Source organism: Schistocerca piceifrons, chromosome 2, assembly GCF_021461385.2.
Source record: "Schistocerca piceifrons isolate TAMUIC-IGC-003096 chromosome 2, iqSchPice1.1, whole genome shotgun sequence".
NCBI classification, from domain to species: Eukaryota; Metazoa; Arthropoda; class Insecta; order Orthoptera; family Acrididae; genus Schistocerca; species Schistocerca piceifrons.
The window spans coordinates 70,205,489-70,226,264 of record NC_060139.1 but is presented as its reverse complement, the minus strand read 5'-3'; the positions used below and the strand labels follow the sequence as shown (position 1 = coordinate 70,226,264).

General features: G+C 43.1%; 1 protein-coding gene and 1 non-coding gene across 3 annotated transcripts in view; both read right to left on the bottom strand.

Annotated features, from left to right (window-relative positions):
• LOC124776668 (chitin deacetylase 1) overlaps positions 1–20,776 on the bottom strand; it is a 42,786-nt gene that overhangs the window by 1,515 nt on the left and 20,495 nt on the right. For both annotated transcript variants that reach the window (XM_047251770.1, XM_047251769.1), the window contains exons 5-7: positions 15,429–15,544; positions 13,244–13,480; positions 2,384–2,953 (exon numbers count right to left, since the gene is read on the bottom strand). In XM_047251770.1, the coding sequence (XP_047107726.1) occupies positions 2,384–2,953; positions 13,244–13,480; positions 15,429–15,544 (923 nt within the window). The remainder of the gene's footprint in view (positions 1–2,383; positions 2,954–13,243; positions 13,481–15,428; positions 15,545–20,776) is intronic.
• Trnas-cga lies at positions 4,712–4,786 on the bottom strand. Its single transcript has one exon. It is a non-coding gene; the product is annotated as a tRNA-Ser (tRNA).

Below are 20,776 nucleotides of genomic sequence, written 5' to 3'. Positions count from 1 at the left end.
ATTCTACACAGAATTTGCAGTCAATTTAGCCCATCTTTTAAATATAATCAACTGTAGATCCCTCAAACAAAAAACTATGCTCAGTACTTGAAAAAAGTGTAGGTCAGCCCTGTCTACAAAAAGGTACCATAAGTGATCCACAAAACTGTTGTCCAATATCCTTGACATCCATTTGTTGTAGAATCTTGGAATATATACTGAGCACAAATATAAAAAGGTATCTCAAACAGTGGTATCTCTTCCATGCCAACCATCATGGATTCCAAAAATACTGATCATGTGAAACCCAACTTCTACTTTTCTCACACAACATCCTGAAGACCATAGATCAAGACAGTCAAGTGGATGCAGTATATCTCATTTTCCAATAAGCATTTGACTGAGTACTGCATCTGCACTTATTACCAAAGTACCATTGCATGGGGTGTCAAGGGAAATTTGTGTCTGAACTGAGTATTTTTTTGCAGGAACGACACAGTATGTTATCATCGATGCAGTGTCATTGACAGACATAGAAGTACCTTCAGGTGTGCCCCTGGGAAGTGTTTTGGGGATCTTGTTGTTCATGTTCTATATTAATGATCTTGTGGATGATGTTAACAGTAACCTCAGACTTTTTAGAGATGATGCAGTTATCTGTAATGAAGTGCTATCTGAAAGAAGATGATCTTGATAGGATTTCAGAGTGTTGCAAAGATTGGCAACTTGCTTTAAATGTTCAGGAATGTAAAATTGTGCATGTGGCAAAATGAAGACAAGTGATGTGTTATGACAACAATAGCAATAAGTCATAGTTGGAACTGTTACCCTCATGCAAATATCTGGGTGTAACATTTTGTAGTGATATGGAATGGAATGATCACATAGACTCTGTCACAGGTAAAACTTGCAACAAACTTCAATTTATTTGTAGAATACTAGCGAAATGCAACCACTCTACAGAGGACATTGCTTATAAGTCACAAGCATGACACATCCTAGAATACTGCTCGTATACGTGGGACCCATACGAAATAGGATTTACAGGGGATGTTGAATGTATACAGAGAAGTGCAGTGTGACTGGTCACAGGTTTGTCTCACCCTTGGGAGTGTTACAGAGATGCTGAAGAAACAGAACTGGCAGACACTTGAAGATACACACAAACTATTCTGGGAAAGCCAACTCTCAAAGTTTCAAGAAACTGCTTTAAATGATGACTACTACGGTGCATTGCTCCCGTAGGGTCTGTGAGGACAAGGCTACATTAATTACACTGCTTATAGAGGCATTCAAACTGTCATTCTTCCCGCACTCCACACATGAATGGAACAGGAAGAAGCCCTAATAACTAGTACAACGGGAAATATCCTCTGCAACGCACTTTATTATGATTTGTGGAGAATGGATGTAGATGTGCTACTGTTATTAGGACAGATCTGTAAACTTCTTTTTAACAACTGGGCTCATTCTTGGTAAAAAGACTTTTCACTCTGTAGTAAAATGAAGAGGTGGTCAGAGCAATGGCTCATAATAATATATTTTCTTGATTCACATTTTCTCAGGAAACGCAGTTATCTGTAGGAACAAATCATTTCTTGTGTAAAAAGGAACCTGGATATTTCTCTGAAAGTTTCTCAAATGATACTTGTCATTAAAACATTCAATAACTGGTGGTATCATTTGCATTGCAGTTATCTCAACATTTCATTGCTGAATTGTCATTTGTGTTGATGCTAGTATTTGAAAATGTGTGTTTTGATCATGTGACTGAAAAATGATATAGTGCAGAAGGAACTCATTGCTACCTTCACATTAAAATTTTTATTCTCCAGTATGATGTGGGTGTACAAGGGGTTGTAATAAAATTTTGATAATCACTTTGAGAAAATGAAGTTCTGTAATTAATTTTTGTTTTCCTTACAGATACGTGACTGCAGAACTGAATTTCACTGACATCCTCAGCTACAGTATCATAGCATGTCACTAAGGAGCCAAAATAAAATGGTGCGTGCCATATCCAGGTACTGAGGACGCTTCAAATGAAGTCCCTCCCACCCTCCTGCCCACCCCCAACCCCCCACTCCCACTACATGTGCATGACCAGGAAACTTGATAGCAATTGACAAATGTGCTGGGCAAGTACACATTATTTTGATGTTATTTCGCAATAAGCTTCAAGTGAGACTATCTTCTCCCCGCTGTATCAGTGGGCTCCTATTTCAGTGTGTACAAGGACTAGAGAAATGCACTTGCTAATTAACAAAAATTAATAACATACTGGTAACTTTATTTTTTGAATTGATAATTAAAACTTCATGGCTACCACTCATATTTAAATGGACGTTTGAAGTCTCACGTTTTTAATCAATAAAAATTAATTACGTTTAAGGTGCACACTTACCTGAAGCATGGTGACGAAGTAGACGTCGTTTCTTTCAAGCATTTCCTGGATGAACTTGATAAGCTCATCCTTGAATTCCTTCTTGCTCTTGAGCCAGGAGGCATGGAAGTGCAGGCCAAGAGGGGCACGGTTGGAGTTGAAGTGCCTGTTGAAGTTGTGCCTGAGGAGACGGGCAAACTGTTCTCCAGTCTGGATGTTGGAGCAGGAGTCGACCATGTGACAACCGGGCAGCGACTCGTCGAACGTGGGGTCATCTCTGCGGTCCAGCTCGTTCATCACCATCTCCCAGACCGGGTGGCTACGGCTGGGGCAGTTGTGGGCGTTGCCGTTGCACTTGTGCGGCATGCGGAAGTACAGCGTGTACGGCCAGATGGGTACTCGGCCGAGCGGCGCCGTGATGGACGCGTCGTACACGAAGAACTGGTCGGCCATCATCTCGAACTGCTTGTTGCCGCCGACGCGCAAGTAGGGCGCGCGCATGCCGATGATGGAGCCGTCCGTGATGTTGGCAAAGCGCTCGACGATGAGGCGGGCGCCAGCCATCTCAGCCAGCCAGTCGTCGTACGAACCCTGAGGAAGAACAACAGACAGTGTCAGCTAGCTGTCCTGAACGCGCACGTAATAGACAGAAGTGCGTGTGGCGGAGCTATTAATTTACAGTGTACCACCATTCAGGGACAATATACCTATTACGAAAAGTTGACTCTAGCTTTTACAGAAACCAGACTGTGAGTAGAAGGAAATAAAAGAAATAATTAAAAAGTAAGTGAGAGAGTTGTGGCCTATAACTAATGTTATTCAGTCTGCAGACTGAAACAGTAATACAGGAAACCAAAGAGAAATTTGGATACGGAGAAGGAAATAAATACTTCGAGATTCGCCTATGACCTTGTAATTCTGTCAGAGACGCTAAACGGCTTGGAAGATCCATTTAACAGAATGATTAATGTACTGGAAAGAGAATACAAGATTACTGTTACGAAAACTGAGACAAAGGATAATGGGATGTGCCAAAGTAGTAGATGAGTTTTGAATATTTGGGAAGCAAAATAACTGCCAATGGCTGAAGTAGGGAGGGTTTACAATGCATGCTGCCAATAGCAATAAAAATATTTCTCAAAAACATGAATTTGCTCACATCGAGTATAAATCAACGTGTTTGGAAAAAACCGCTTAATCTTGCGGCGCGAAACAAATAACTCAATGTCATGTAACTGATCAGTTTTTGCTTTGGACTTATTTTTATGTATTGTGTTTACAAAGCTTAACACAAAAATCGTGATAGCGAGCCGTATTATAACAAATGAACAATTATTTCATGTAGTATGTATAATCGCTCAAACGGTAACAGATCCGAATACAGCTTACGGCTAATTACACAGATTATTGCCTATTCACAACTTCCAACTCTTGCATAATACGTTATATGTTTAACTTTTGCAAGAATATCGTTATCGCCTGATGTTAGTGTCGTGGGTTGGCAGCTACTGAAACAGTCACTTTTCGCTGCAGCAGGACCTTCTCATGAAATTTCAGTCACCAACTTTTTCTTCAGAACGTGAAAATATTTTGTTGGCACCCACCTACGTAGGGAGAAATAACCATCATCGTAAAATAAGAGGAATCAAAGCTCGCACGGGAAGATTTAAATGTTCGCTTCTCCCGCGCGCTGTTCGAGAATGGAACGATAGAAAAGTAGTTTAACGGTTGTTCGACGAACCCTCTGCCAGGCACTTAATTGTGAATTGCAGAGTAATGATTTAGATGCAGACGAACTAGGACTGACTGTAAAGAGAGGTGTGTGCAAATCACGAAATTTTGTCGTGTTTAACGATTCGCTTTACACTTGTGTAGCGCGGCCACTTTCAAGTTTAACGGCATTTCAGGCGATACATTTCATGCCCTAGCAGATTTTGTATTGTTGAAAAGAGGACGAACGTTAAATGTGTATCAAGGCATGCGTCTGGGCTATTATGTTTTTCTCCGTGACTCGTAAAAAAAAAAAAAAAAAAAAAAAAAAAAAAACCACTAGCTCGCCATATCAGCACTGACAACTAAATTTTTCTGCACGACGTCGTTACAGAGAATGAAATTATGCAAAAGCGGGAAAACGCTACACTCCTGCTCTGGACTGTCGTTACATGGATTGTGATTGTGAAGTTTGTTTTATTTTGTCCACAGGTTCCATGAACTTCTTCGGACGCATATCAGTTGGATTCACCGAGCGAATCTGCGAAGTGGTAAAACAGTGGATCAGTATCCAGAATGAGATTTTCACTCTACAGCGGAGTGTGCGCTGATATGAAACTTCCTGGCAGATTAAAACTGTGCGCCCGACCGAGACTCGAACTCGGGACCTTTGCCTTTCGCGGGCAAGTGCTCTACCAACTGAGCTACCGAAGCACGACTCACACCCGGTACTCACAGCTTTACTTCTGCCAGTATCTCGTCTCCTACCTTCCAAACTTTACAGAAGCTCTCCTGCGAACCTTGCAGAACTAGCACTCCTGAAAGAAAGGATACAGCGGAGACATGGCTTAGCCACAGCCTGGGGGATGTTTCCAGAATGAGATTTTCACTCTGCAGCGGAGTGTGCGCTGATATGAAACTTCCTGGCAGATTAAAACTGTGTGTCCGACCGAGACTCGAACTCGGAACCTTTGCCTTTCGCGGGCAAGTGCTCTACCAACTGAGCTACCGAAGCACGACTCACGCCCGGTACTCACAGCTTTACTTCTGCAAGTTATCTCATCTCCTACCTTCCAAACTTTACAGAAGCTCTCCTGCGAACCTTGCAGAACCGGGCGTGAGTCGTGCTTCGGTAGCTCAGTTGGTAGAGCACTTGCCCGCGAAAGGCAAAGGTCTCGAGTTCGAGTCTCGGTCGGGCCCACAGTTTTAATCTGCCAGGAAGTTTCAGTGGATCAGTATTTTGGAGGAAGGCGGTTCAAACCCCGTCTAGCTAGCCAGCTTTAGGTTTTCCTTACCTCCATAAAACCACTTACTGTGAATGCCGGGATGGTGCGTTTGAAACGGTTTGGCAGATTGCCTTCCCCAATCTGAGCTTGTGTTTCGTCTGTAATGACCCAAATGTCGTCGGGACGCTAAGCCCTAATCTTCCTTCCTTTTCCAGTTGGCTTTGCGTCAGCTATCTCTGAAAAACCTCCACCTCTTAAACATTGCATCTTCTTCTTCTTTTTTTTAATACACTTAAAATTGCCACTACGGGCCAAGCTTCCTTCAGGGGTGGATAGCAAAAAAAAAAAAAAAAAAAAAAAAAAAAAAAAAAAAAAAAAAAAAAAAGTTGTGCTCGTTCGTTGTAGGCTACAAATCTCGGATCTCGGGAGCAAAAGACAGAGGAAAGTGTTGCGTGACAGGCGGTGGGGCGCGTTTGCTGGAATCGCGTGCCGCTAAACGCACAGCTGGCCCGCACGCGCCGCTGGCTCTGCGGTTGCCCGGCCTGGGAAGTGGGACGCACGCCTTGGCGCCTCTGAGCTCGGAGGGACCGCGAGACGTGCAGCCAGACCGCCGAGCTACGTCGCGCAAGTGCCCTACTCACACGCACTTATTCCTGTTCCTAATTAACTAACGGCTGCGGCACTTTCGTCCACGTGGGAGGACAGTGGTCTGTCTCCTGGTTGCTGATTAGCCCTCACATGGTATGGGCTCAGGAAAAACGTACTATATGTATGGGGCCTCTTTTGACTCCAAGGTGATCCTAGCAGCTGTATGGAAGTACGTGTGCAGGCTTTCGTGGGCGTTGTCACTAAAGTTAAAATCTGGGTTGTTAGGCCGCGTCATATTCCCTCTAAAATAATCGACGTTTCGACCCCTCTGCTGGGATCTTCTTCAGGATCTTCCGGTGTCCACTCTTACTAGAACACTGTCAGAGACTTGTGTCGCGTTAATTCTCTGCGTATTTGCTGGATTCTTTCTCGAAGAAGTGCTTGGCTCACCGAGAAGATCCTGAAGAAAACCCCAGCAGAGGGACCGAAACGCCGATTATTTTAGACGAAATATGACGCGGCCTAACAACCCAGGAGATTTTAACTTTATATGGAAATAAAATGTAAAATATTTCCTGAAAAACAATACGACTTATAGTGAGGCCTATGCGCACTGTTGAAATTGTTGCACGCTATAATTAAGGCGTTTCCCTTGATTTATTTGCCTTTATTCAGCAGATTTTCCGGTATAAAGTTGTGCATTTGTCAGGTAACTGGTCACTCAATCTACGACGGTGCACACTTCTATCCTGTCCAGGTTTCGAAGGAATGTACACCTTGAATGGACACCGTCCCCTCAAAGCACACAGGTGCTCATCAACCGTAATATAAGGACCGTGGACATAAGACGAAATGCATACATCAATGAAAATTTCTAGCACGGCCCACGTAGGTTCAAATGGTTCAAATGGCTCTGAGCACTATGGGACTCAACTGCTGAGGTCATTAGTCCCCTAGAACTTTGAACTAGTTAAACCTAACTAACCTAAGGACATCACAAACATCCATGCCCGAGGCAGGATTCGAACCAACCAGACTGCAGCGCCTTTAACCGCACGGCCACTTCGGCCGGCGGCCCACGTAGGTTCAGCTTTTGATCCAGAACCTGCTTTTTCTTTCTCCTTTTGCAAGCTTATCATCGAACCGGACGCGCAGCAGAATATAACGAAATCTTGAACAGCTCATTGTCGTTCGAAAACGGGTAAGTCATACTCATCTGATCGAAATTCGCTCAAAGGTTTCCAACGTACCATGTGTGAACCAATTATTATTAGTAGACCAAAGCATGCCTGTAGTTATGTACGGTCACGTTCAATTCTGCGTTCAAGATATGGGTGTAGAATTTTACGTCTTTTGCACGACTATTAGTATTGCTGTTACACCCTGCATGCGATCAGTGATAAAAAGTCTTAGACAATGTGCCCTTGTCTGAATTTGTAGTCTGAGGTGACGTGGAATAAGCGTAGTTTCACGTATTACACTCCTGGAAGCCTCCTTGTACACGTCATATGTTATCTGTCCACTTCTGAATGCAAAAGTAGGCCCACTAGTTTCCTGAATACCACTATCGTCTTTTGCACGTTCATTAACGTTCATCTCATCTCCGATCTGTATATTTTCCTGTCACACCTACATCAGCATCACTGTTATCCCCATTTCCAAAATTTGATTCATTGTCATTATCACTTTTATGTATATATGCTAAAACCTGCTCGAGCCTCTAGACCCTTTCAAAGCGTGTATCATGATCCATTACGAGTAAACTATAATACCACGAGTTAGTCCAACAAAACGTAGTTCCTAACCCTGAATTTGTTCCAAACATGCGTGTGTATGTATTTTCTACGAATTAATTAAAACAATGGACAAAGAAATTTTGATTGAGAAGGTGCACTGTTGTCAAGTTTTTATTTTCGTAATAAAACTGAAATATAACATTGAAAATCACATATCATACCTGGGGCATCTCCTGACCCGCAGGAAACATTTCTAATTATTGTACCATGAACCGTGATATAACCGCTAATGTTTTGCCCATTTATTATAAAAAGGCCTAAAAAGCATATCTTGAGGATAAGAACCCTATGTGCACGGTAAAACTCTTTCTTTGTAGTTAAAATAGCCTTGGGGTCGAAGAAGACCACAGACTACCAACCAAGGGTTAAGGCTTAACGGAACAGTACATTTCTCCACCAGCTGTTGATCTCGACGCTAGTAATCGGAGTCATTATTACTTCAAAATAGTTCGACAACTGTTCCTACGATGCTGAATGAAAGTATTTACTGCTCACGGTCACTTTGAGGCCGATGTTTCATTTGCAGTTGTTAACATAATAGGGAAACGGCCTGTTAGGTGCTTCAAATTTGATGTTTCTTCCGCACATGTGCGAACTTTTGAACAAATCCGACAGATGCCAAAGTCGTAGTCAAACATCAAAATGGCGTCTACGCAAGACACTCGTTACAAACAATTTGCTGAAATTGAACTCTTGGCTGCGAAAACAGGATCCGTGATTAACACTGAAAAACGTTTTTGTGCAGTCCATGGTAATGATACAGTAGAGAGGAGTGCTGTTGGACGATGGGTAAAGAGACTCCAACTGTCAGGAAGTACAGAAACTGATCTCCATGATTGGCCACGTTCGGGACGTCTCATGGTAGCCACAGCACACAACATGGTGAATCGCGACGATGTCATCATTCGTGCAGACCAGCGCATCACACCTCCACAAATGGTTCTACAGCTATTGGTGAGCATTAGAAGTGTGAATGCAGTAACTGAAGCTCTCGAATATTCAAAGGTGTGCTCCAAATGGATTACACGAAGACTCGCAACGGACTACGAGATTCAAAGAAAGCGATTTCATCTGAACTGGAGGAGCAGTTTGAGGCCAATGGAGAGGCCCTTCTGTTACGGAACGTTACAAGGTGAAGAAACCTGGGTGCATCATTTTGAACCGGAAACAAAACATTCACTGGAGTGGCACCACCAAGGATCACCAAAACAAAAGAAATTCAAGGCAGCTTCCTGCGCTGCAAAGTCATGATAGTGATGGTGTCATTCTCGTAGATGTGTTGCCAAAATGGTTAATGGTCATTGCTTCATCCACTTTACAGCCCAGACCTGCCGCCCCCGGACTTCCATCTGTATGGCCCAAATAAGGATTCTCTACCTGGTACACACTTTCAAAATAATGACAGCGTAATTCCTGGTGTGAAAACTTGGCTGCGAGCACAGGGTAACAGCTTTTACCAACAGGCAATACATGCTCTTACACAGTGCTAACGTAAGGTCATAGAACGAGGTGGAGAGGATTGATAAAATTGTATGTGTAATGGAAATGTTAACTGATATTGGCACCAAATTTCTAAATCTGAAGAATAAAAATGTTCAGCGAAACAAGTGGAGGGGCATTATTCATTGAACGATGCTGGTAGTTCCAGCGTAATCATAAGAGTTTCTAGCGATTCAGGACACGAGTACAGAACGAAATCAGTGCCATGGATCAGGGCCTAGATGGAAAACATCATTTCTTTAGCACTAAATGTAATGAATGTATCTAGCAGACCACCCTTTTCTCCTACCATAAGCAGGGAGAGGAAATAATTTCATCCACTACAAACTATTATTTTTTGGGAAGTCTTTAACTGCGTCAACAATAATTTAAATAATAAAGTTGATGCACATGTATGTTTTTTATCACACGTAACACAACACGTTTCGGGAATTTATTTGCATTTTCGAGTGCTGTGAGAGTTTGCATATTTTTCGGATCTTCTACCCGTGTGTGTGGTGTTCTGCCCTCTCTTTTTGTAGTCGTATCTTTTATGTTCTTAAGATTATTGTGCCTCGCTCACGATGCAGAAATTCGCACTCCCCAATTTCACAGTACTCAAATCTGGAAACAGATTATTGAAACGCGTTGTGCTAAACATGACAAAGAAATATATTTCTGCTGGGTACCGGGACCTGTTGGAATCCGCAGCAACGAAATGGCAGGTGCAGCAGCTAAACTGGCACGTAAGAGAAACAAGTCACCTCTTCGCTTTCAGCAGTATTACTGGGGAAAGCTATAGTCAAGGACAGATGGGAAGGAGAATGGCGTTAAGTGGATGGGATAAAGCTCTGATTGGTTAAACCAAGCATCCGACCGTAGAGCAAGACGAAACAATGCGAGAGGGAGAGAGTAGCTCGCCCCCTCGTAAGGCAGTGGCTGCCCTTCAGCCAAGGGAATCCTCCTTCGACAAGAAAAGCCTCCTGTGTATGGCGCCTGTGGTGTTAACGTAACTATGTGCTCATATTTTTGTGGAGTAGTTTGCGTGTTGGACAGAGGACAGGGAATGGTTCGACGGAAGACCTGCTCTTTCGGCTATTCACTTTTTGTAACGAAATCTCTCTCATATCTAAATTCCCTATTAGGCAAACGTGCAGTATGAGCTGATGTTAACCACTTGAGAATCGCTACGTTTATAGCTTTTATATTCCTGTTTAGTGTATTATTATATCACTTATACTTCAATTTATAACTTGTAACATTTTGCTTTTTGTTATAAAAATCCGGTATTTTCAGTTTCCTTCCTGAAAAGCTTTAAGTGCTATTCAAAAAAGACTAATAACTGCGAGCGCCCGAATACCGAAAAGCCATCCATCCGGAAGATATGATTTCAGAAGACGTGTTTCAGGGCTACGCTATCACGGGTCAGTTAAAGACATGTGCCATCTCTGATGATAGCGACGACGACGACAAGATGTTAAATTCTAACCTTCCTTGTAACAACAATGAACGTGTCAACCTGACTGATCGGCGAAATCTGCTAGTGCTTCACCCTGCGTTCTTCCCTTTTTATCCCTCATTCCAAAGAGCGACAAACAGGACTAAAAAAAGGGGCATCTAGCGAGAGCATAAAATTGCTGCTTAATTCCAGTTCTTTCACGTCTCTTAGCTTTGTTCGACTGACCACTGACAGTCATTTGCAAACAGTTTTTCTGTACAAGTGACACGCTGACTAATACTCTTGTATGTATTTGATTTATTCAGATAGTTACAAAGTGTTTCATTAAAAAATAATACGCAATTAAGTGAAAATAAGTAAAAATTTTTCCCCTAACTAACATTAAAAAACAGCACTCCGTCTGCAGGCCACAAGTGGCCCATCGGGACCATCCGACCGCCGTGTCATCCTCAGCTGAGGATGCGGATAGGAGGTGCGTGTGGTCGGCACATCGGTCTCCCAGTCGAACTATCACTAAAACATTGAGCTCGTATTTAGGAGGAGCAAGGTTTAGCTTTCCCCGCCTGATCATACAAATTTAGGTTTTCGTGGTTACCCTAAATCACATCTCGGGAAAGATTCTTTTGAGCAGCCCACGGCCCCTTACCTACGACATCCTTGTCCAGGCGAGCAAGTGCCCCATCCGTCACGACCTAGTTGTCACCGTGCGGTTAACTGTTAGCCTCCTCTCCCATTTCCCTCTTAACAACGGCCGTGACTAGAGAGTACCAATAGTGTGCAGACTGACACCACGTATTTTGATAGGCGCAGTCCACAAACACATCATTTATGAGCTCCCTTGCTGGTAAAACCTTCTGAGTTGTTGTTGTTGTGGTCTTCAGTCCTGAGACTGGTTTGATGCAGCTCTCCATGCTACTCTAACCTGTGCAAGCTTCTTCATCTCCCAGTACTTACTGCATCCTACATCCTTCTGAATCTGCTTAGTGTATTCATCTCTTGTTCTCTTCTACGATTTTTACCATCCACGCTGCCCTCCAATGCTAAATTTGTGATTCCTTGATGCCTCAGAACATGTCCTACCAACCGGTCCCTTCTTCTTGTGAAGTTGACCCACAAACTCCTCTTCTCCCCAATTCTATTCAATACCTCCTCATTAGCTATGTGATCTACCCATCTAATCTTCAGCATTCTTCTGTAGCACCACATTTCGAAAGCTTCTATTCTCTTCTTGTCTAAACTATTTATCGTCCATGTTTCACTTCCATACATGGCTACACTCCATACCAATACTTTCAGAAACGTCTTCCTGAGACTTAAATCTATACTCAGTGTTAACATATTTCTCTTCTTCGGAAATGCTTTTCTTGCCATTGCCAGTCTACATTTTACATCCTCTCTACTTCGACCATCGTCAGTTATTTTGCTCCCCAAATAGCAAAACTCCTTAACTACTTTAAGTGCCTCATTTCGTAATCTAATTCCCTCAGCATTACCCGACTTAATTCGACTACATTCCATTATCCTCGTTATACCGCCTCATATTCCTCTTGAAACTTTCGAAAGGCCTGAAGAAAATACGACGCCGCCCAAGAATTAGGAAGGTTCTACCGTCAGTGTCAACGGCCACGAGAGCCCTCGGATTTACATATATACACGGTGCTCCTTCTAAGTATCGTCAGGCGCATTTTGTCTTGTGTTTCGGTAGATATTTGCAACTTCGTTTCTGCAAGGTCCAGCTGGAGTCAGCCCAAGCGAATACTGCTTTTTAAGTCTTTTACGCGACGCCCATAGTCGACGGAAACCGTCGGTTTGTTTCCGTTACAAACAAAATGCTTTTTAAAGCGGAATTTAACGTGCCCGTTCGATAGAGCGATCCAAAATATTAATCTAGTGCAATATTTGTTTTATCGGTATGTATTAAGAGGGACGATAAAACTGGAAGAATAACCAGTACCCCAGCGGCTACCGCCATGCAGCAGCGCTGCTCATTCGCTGTTGGAGTATTGACTCTTCTCCTTGTGTGCTGCCCCTGTTAATACATGTCGATGAAACAAAAATCGCACTAAAATAATTCTGGACCGCTCTAGCGAATGCGCGCGTAAAATTCAGCTTTCCGTCGATAATGGGCTTCGCATGAAAGCTTTGATGAGCACTATTTGTTAGGGCTGACTCCAGATACACTCTGAAAAAACGAAATTGCAAATACATGCCGAAACACCATAGAACATGCGCCTGACAACTGTTAGGAGGTACAACCTGTATAATCTTTCTTGTTGTTACTAGTATAATTATTTCCTATTTTAAAACTATTTTTTCATAGCAGACTTGGTGTCATATTTCATGGTCAGTTATGGGATCAGCTGCCTTTATCTCTTTATTTATTTTTGAAGCAGTAATTACCTGCAGAAATTAATGAAGAAATTTGCGTCAGCGAAACTGAGAAATAGCTTTTCTGTTGCCGTGAATCAAATTAGCCCATTTCGGGGAGTATACTAACCTCTGTCTTTTTTTTTTTTTTTTTTTTTCGTGATCTGAACCTGTGAACCCATAGAGAAAACGTTTCTGTACGCTGCAGCAGATGGCGTCAGCTGTGGCAGGTTACTAAAGACAAGAGCCCTCGTACCTGAGTCCAGTAATTGGGGTCATCCTTGTGAGTGAGCGAGAAGACGCCGATCTCGTGGCCACGGCGGTGCAAGTCCTGCACGGCCGAGTAGTTGGTGTACTTGTGCGAGACGAAGAACGTGCCACGGATCTGGCAGCCGTTCGGGTTGTTGCGCTGGCCGTTGAAGACCTCCTCGTACAGGTCGATGTTGTCCACGTTGACGGCACCGTTGAACGTCAGTGTGATCATCTGTGGCACCTGCAACAAGGGAGGGCGTTGATATTGGAGAGGGCGTTACTGTCAGCATTTTCAAAACACGTCTTCTATGAGAGGCTGTTTGAATGCCGGCAGTAACAGGTTATCAAATATGTATATGGAAATGAAAGTTTACATGCAGCTACGTACCGCTATCCAGGTCGAAGGAGATCTGATGGCATTGCTTTCAATCTATTTTGTTCTCAGAATTATGTTGATAGTTCCGGTTGGAAGTAGGATGTAGTGGTAAAGCATCCGCATTTAGAATTTTCAAACAAATTATGGGAATTCAGCCAGGTAATATTTATAGCGATTGCCCTTCAAACAACTTATAGGAATTCAGCCATGTAATATTTACAACGGTCGCTGTAAATATTACCTGGCTGAATTCCTGTAGGCAGTCGCTGTAAATATTACCTGGCTGAATTCCCGTAAGTTGTTTGAAAGGCAGTCACTGTAAATATTACCTGGCTGAATTCCTGTAGGCGGTCGCTGTAAATATTGCCTGGCTGAATTCCCGCAAGTTGTTTGAAAGGCAGTCACTGTAAATATTACCTTGCTGAATTCCCATAAGTTGTTTGAAAATTGAATATGCCAGGAGAAACTCAGATCTTGTATTGAGAATGCAAGCAGTTCTCTGTGTAAAAAAGTTTGCAAATATGGCTGCTTGAAATCGACTGTTCAGATTACAAACGTTTTAAAATTGTTTATTAGAAGTCTGCTCATTATTTTCAAATCTGCATTAAATTAGATCAGATTTGTCTAATCACTGAAGTTACTCTTTATAATCGAATATAGAATTGAAAGGGAATTTAGTTTTGTATTCCCTGCATAGGAGGCGCAAAAAACTTCCTTCTCCGTTAAAGTGTCCGATTCAATGCAATATATCAATTTTAAACTAATTAGAAATTTTATAAGGTAACTGTTTTTTAATAAAGCTGTAGTTACACAGCTGATGGCTCAGAGATGCATTTCTTTAAATTAATTATGAAATTATTTAATAAATGTAACCTTAGGTACCCTGTAAAGTCCTAGAAAATTCCTAAAACACAGAGATGGTTTTTCAGCAAAATGTATATGATTTATGGTGATAGTTTAATCTCATGGTATAAAATTATTCTGTCGTGTATTTTCAAGAGCAAACCACAGATCTTAATCATCGAACGGTCTACCCGACGGGAGGCCTTCGTCACACGACATTTCATTTTCATCTGCGCCGAGTTAAATCTGTATGCCACATTGAAGCTCGAACTCAGATAGCTGCCTTTGTAGGGGTTCCATGGCTCACTCGAAGTCTCATAATGCCGGTATCCCTCCTTTATGCCTTTCAAACATATTCTTCGAAGAGTAAAATGATTTCAATATTATACAATCGTACTGTACCAAGATTTTCATCCCTCCTGAGTCTGTGCTCTATAGACACAAATTATCGAATTTACGACCAAATAAATAAATATTTTCAAAATCTACATTTGTAAAAAACTGTATTGGAAAAGAAGTATCCTTTTACATTGTGCAAACATTTAGTCTTTGCGTCGGGCAGCACATGAAACCTGAGCTCTCTCGAGATTTTGACTCAAATCAGTTTGCAATTTCACAGCAGTACGCAACAACAATTTCACAGGTTGCCATAACGGATGGGTTTTTCGTGTGTATTGCTGTGAAACAGCAAGTGAGTTTGAGCCACAGTTTCCAAAGAGCTCTGGTTTCATATTTATAACAGTGCTAAAGCTGAAGTTCACCAAAATTGTGCTTATGCATCAGTGCGTCCCTCTATGTTTCAATGACTGTAAAACAACCATTCAGATCTGAAACGTGTCTGCTACGGCTTGCGTGCAGAACGTATTGGATACCTTGTGCGTCGCCTTTATCGGCGATATACTCAGCTAAGACTAGGGAATACGGGCCAGGGCAGGCCACATCGCGTGGTGGCTGTTTGCTGGTGACGTACCTGGTTGGGTTCTATGCTGCCGGGGATCCTGGTGCCGTCAGCGGAGCAGAAGCAGTCTGGCAGCACGCACTGCGTGGGGTCGCAGTCTGGCGCACGGTTGGGGTCCGTCTCCACGGCTGCGGGAAGAACAAAGAGGCAAACATGTCAGAATCAGGAGCATGCCAAAGTCAAACTGTCTACAGCGAAGGTCAGCAACCAGTAACTCATTCATATTACTAATAATATGTCTATAAGCTACGAGCGAAATTAATGCATATACTCTGAAGCGGAGTTTGTATATAAAACCCTTATCGTTAAAATTAAACGTGGAGCTTTGTGATGTGAATTTATTACGACAAGCAGACGGCGTACGGTCTCTGCATATTTCACGCAAAGGCTGAAAAGAACACGCATCGGACAGTGCTGAAGCAGCCAGATACGCTTAATAACGTCATTCGTTGCAAAGGACATCCCACTGACGCCTCGAGAACACAGAAACGAGCCTGTGGTCCGTCTGTTATTTATACGACGACTACGGCAATGGGCTTGCGACTTCGCATGTTGCCGATCTTGCGCATGGACTACTCAGTTTGTACGTGGGCTATCCACAAAGTATATTACGTTTTGGACTGAAAAATAAATAAAGTATTGGAATTTTTTTTATTATATACAGATGAAAGCCACACTTCAATACTACTTTTCTACATAGTTGCCATTTAAATTAAGGCACTTATCGTAACGATGGACGAGCTTGGAAATTTCTTCGTCGTAAAATTCGGCCGCTTGCGCCTTCAACCACGTGGTTACCTCTTCTTGAAGCTGTGCGTCGTCATCAAAACGCTGCATAGCGAACCATTTCTTCATTGCTGGGAATAAGTGGAAGTCGCTCGGTGCCAGGTCGGGACTGTACGGCGGATGAGGAAACGACTCCCACTTAAAAGATTCGAGAACTTCACGAGTGGCATTTGCCGTGTGGGCCCGGGCGTTGTCGTGAATCAGCAAGATCTTTGAGCCCAACTTTCCCCTGCGCTTGTTTTGTATTACTCTTCTGAGGTTGTGCAGAGTTTGGCAATACTTTTGAGAGGTTTATTGTAGTGCCTCTTTCCAGGAAGTCCACAAAAATCGTATTTCTACCGGGTTACTGATTAACCACGTGGTTGAAGGCGCAGGCGGCCGAATTTTACGACGAAGGAATTTCCAAGCTCGTCCATCGCTACGATAAGTGCCTTAATTTAAATGGCAACTATGTAGAAAAGTAGTATTTAAGTGTAGCTTTCATCTGTACGTAATAAAAAAAATTTCCAATACTTTATTTATTTTTAATTCCAAAACGTAATGTACTTTGTGGATAGCCCTCGTATATTTTGCTTATTTTTTTCATAGTTCCACACAACTTCTTCCTGTTTTCTCGATTGATCTGTTTTTCAAGGCCTATCCACTGTGCCAACTTATAACTAAATCTGAGGGGGGTGCGATGGGGAGGTTCCCTTGTCAGATGTTAAGTCCCATAGTGCTCAGAACCATTTGAACCTTAGTGTTTTGCACTAACGGCTTGCTTTGGTATAAGAAATAATGGTTAAATGACAGAGCCTAAGCTAGGAGATCGACGAGGAATTTGGTACGCGTGTGGCGAGAGCAGAGGGGCGTGGGCGCGCGGGCTGACATTCTGCAGGGCCGGCGTGTTGCACAACGCGGCAGCCCGGCTGCCTTGCGCGGGCCACGCCCTGGCAGTCACGTTCCGCGGCGCCCCCCCCCCCCCCCCCATCTCCCCCCCTCTCCCAGCTCCCCAGCACGTGATCCGCGCCCGCGCGTATCCGGATACGGCCTGCCTCAAAACACCATTGCGCCTTTCTCGGGTGCAGAATATTCTTGGCGCCCACTGGGAAAAACCCTACGTCGTGATGCCGTTTATACAATGCCCCGTGTATATTATGCGATCAAAAGTATGCGGACACACATCATCATCATCATCATCATCATGAGTGTTCTTTCCTAGGACAGGTCTTCACATGTTTCTATCTCTCCATGCAGTCCTGTCATTTCCTACCGTATTCGTTCTCTTATAATTGTGTCATATCATACTGTCAACCAACTGGTATCTTCTGCGTCCTCTTCTTCTTCTTCTTCTTCTTCTTCCTCCATTCACCGTTCCTTCCACACCATCCATCAGTAAACAATCTCTCCTCATCCAATGTCCAAGCAAACTGTGTTTCCTCTTCCTGATTTCCTTTAAAATTTCACTCTCCTCCTTCACTTCTTCGCCTGCTGATTTCTCACCTTGGCTACCCATTTTATCCCTTTCATCCTGCTCCAAATCCACGACTCAGATGCTTCTATTTTTATTTCTTCCTCTTTCCTCAGTGTTCATGTCTTGGCTCCGTATAATGCCGCGCTCCACTGAAGCACTTCGCCAGTCTCTTCCTCATGTCCCTGTCCATGCATCCCCATAGATGCCTCCTCTTCTTATTAAATGCCTCCTCGGCAATTGTTATACGTGTTTTCGCGTTCCTGTTACATCTCATTTCCGTCGGTAATAATGTTTCCCAGATATCTGAAAACACTAATTTGCTCTATATCTTTCTGTCCTAACTTTATAGTAGTTCTTACTTTTCTTTCACTAATCACCATATATTTTGTCTTTTTCTTACTAATTCTCATTCTGGATTCCTCACAAGTCTTACTCAGTTCTTTTAACACTCCTGTCATAGTTCTTTTGCTCTCCATCAATAACACCATATCACCCGCAAATCGAATACATGCTATCCTCCTACCACCAACCCGCACTCCTCTATTTTGTTTCACAAATTTCTGAGTAATACGCTCCAAATATACATTAAACAGTATTAGGGACAGAATGCAGCTTCGCTCACTCCCCTTCCAGTTGTGCTTTGCTCTGTTATCCCCTTCCCAACCTGTACTCGATTTTGTGTTGTAGGTATAGGTTTTTAATCAGCCTCCTACTACTCCAATCGACACCATTCTTCCTTAGAATATCCATCAATTTATTCCACTGCATTCTATCAAAAGCTCTCCCCAACTCAGTGTATCTCTCGGACACCTAGCAGTGCATCTAAATATGGGATGTGTGCCTCTCTGCTGGGGACACTTTCAATGAGCTGTCTGAATGTCTGTGAAGGCTCTATTTTGTTTCACACATTTCAGAATAATACGCTTCAGATATATGATAAACATTATTAGGGAGAGAGTGCAGCTTCGCTCAATCCCATTCCAGTTGTGCTTTCCTCTGTTATCTCCTTCCCAATCTGTACTCGATTTTGTGTTGTAGCTATAGATTTTTAATCAGCCTTCTACCCATCCAGTTGACACCATTCTTCCTTAGAACGTCCATTAATTTATTCCGCCGCACTCTATCAAAGGCTTTCCCCAAGTCAGTGAAAACAGTGTAAACTTCTCTTCCTCTGTCCATGTATCTCTCGGACACGTAATAGCGGACCTTAATATGGGATGTGTGCCCCCCACTGCTGCGGACACTTTCAATGAGCTGTCTGACTGTCTGTGGAGTAGCGGCAGCCAATTCTTCCTCAAGAGCCGAAACCAGAGAACGTATTGATGTTGGACGCTGGGATCTGGAGTGGTGTCGAAGTTCTGACTGGTCTCAGAGGTGTTACATCAGATTCACGACGGGACTATAGACAGGCCGTTCCATTTCAGAAATGTTATTGTCCACAAACTATTGTCCCACAGATACTACTTTATGACTGGTTGCACTGAGACACTGAATCAAACAGTCATCGCCTCCGAACGGTTCCTTTACTGCAAGCTTATAGCGTTTTCTTAAGCGCAATAAGGGGTTCACAACCTAACCACAAAAACACCCCCTTACTGTACCACTATCTTATCTGTACTTGACTGTTGTCATTACACAAGATGGCAGCTAAAATACTCCTGGCTTTCTCCAAATCCAAATCATTCCATCAGACTGCCACAGGGTATATTGACCACTGTACCGCAACACCGTTCAGACAGTTATTGTGATAATTGGACTGCTGGTAGCACTGCTATGCTTGACGGTCCTTGTGCATCAGTGCATGAAAGCTGCCTGGTTTTGATTTAGAGTTTCCCTGCTTTAGAAGGGTTGAAATGTCCCCGATGGGTTTGCTTTTCAGGCGGTATCCAGTGCCTAGGCCACCTCGCAAGTCGCTGAGCTCAATAGGCCACCCATTCTGCTGTTACTGCTTTCTGCTGACAACGAAAAACTCCTCGCCTCCTTTTATACTGGCGGGTCTGCCTCTCGTGACATCTAACGGTCAGTTGCGCGTTACAAAGGAGTGTCTGGAAATTTTTGGTCTCATTATTTATCTGTAAGCCACTGTTATTCTGTTATGGGTATCAAAGGTGTGATACTGCTCCTCAAAACAAAAAACTGTGAAAAAATATATACAGGGTGTTTCAAAAAGAATATACCTATTACGAAGTATTATTTTGTCCAAAATATCGATCGCTGCGCCTCGTCTCGGCTGTTGGAGAAACGAATACATAGCCTAGTTTATATTAATAGCCGCTAGATGTCAGTTGTCTTCTGTTTTGCTTGGTAAACGTCATATGTTTAAAATGGCTACTCAGCAGCAGAAATCATTTTTGTGTTCTCGAGTTTGCGAAGTGAAATTCCGTGATTACAGTGCAAAGACGTTTCAGGTTGAGGTACCAAATTGATGCTCCGAATGGGTGGAATATTCGCAGATGGTATCGAAAGTGTCTAGATACAGGATGTGTATGTAAAGGAAAGAGTCCATTCCGCCCTCGTGTTCCTGAAGAAAGTGTTGCACGAATTCTAACTGCTTTTCAACGTAGTTCTTCAAAATCAACTCGTCATGCCAGTCGGGAGTTAAAACTGCCTACAACGACAATTTGGCGTGCTTTGAGACGTCGGTTGGTCAGTTACAGTTGTTACAAATTCTGCGTCCTGATGACAAACGCACACGTGTGGCATTTTGTAACGAGATTCTTGATGCTGTTGTCATTGATAACACTTTCATGCAACGCCTCGTGTTCTGTGGTGAAACGACTTTCCATGTTAGTGGTCAGGTAAACAAACACAATGTTCGAATTTGGGGCCTACATAACCCACAAGCAGCCATTGAACATGTACGAGATTCGCCCAAAGTCAATGTGTTTTGTACGATATCTGAAGCTGCACGAAGACAACTTCAATATCTGAATGAAACTCTACCGAACCGTTGGATTGGTCGTCAAGGAGCTGGCGACGTAGCATGTCTCAGCTGGGCTCCATGGTCACCGGATTTGACACCCTCTGGCTTCTTCGTGTGGGGTTTCGTTAAAGACAACATTTATGTACCACCACTCCCAAGAACCTGGAAGAGTTGAAGAACCGGATCCGTACTGCTATA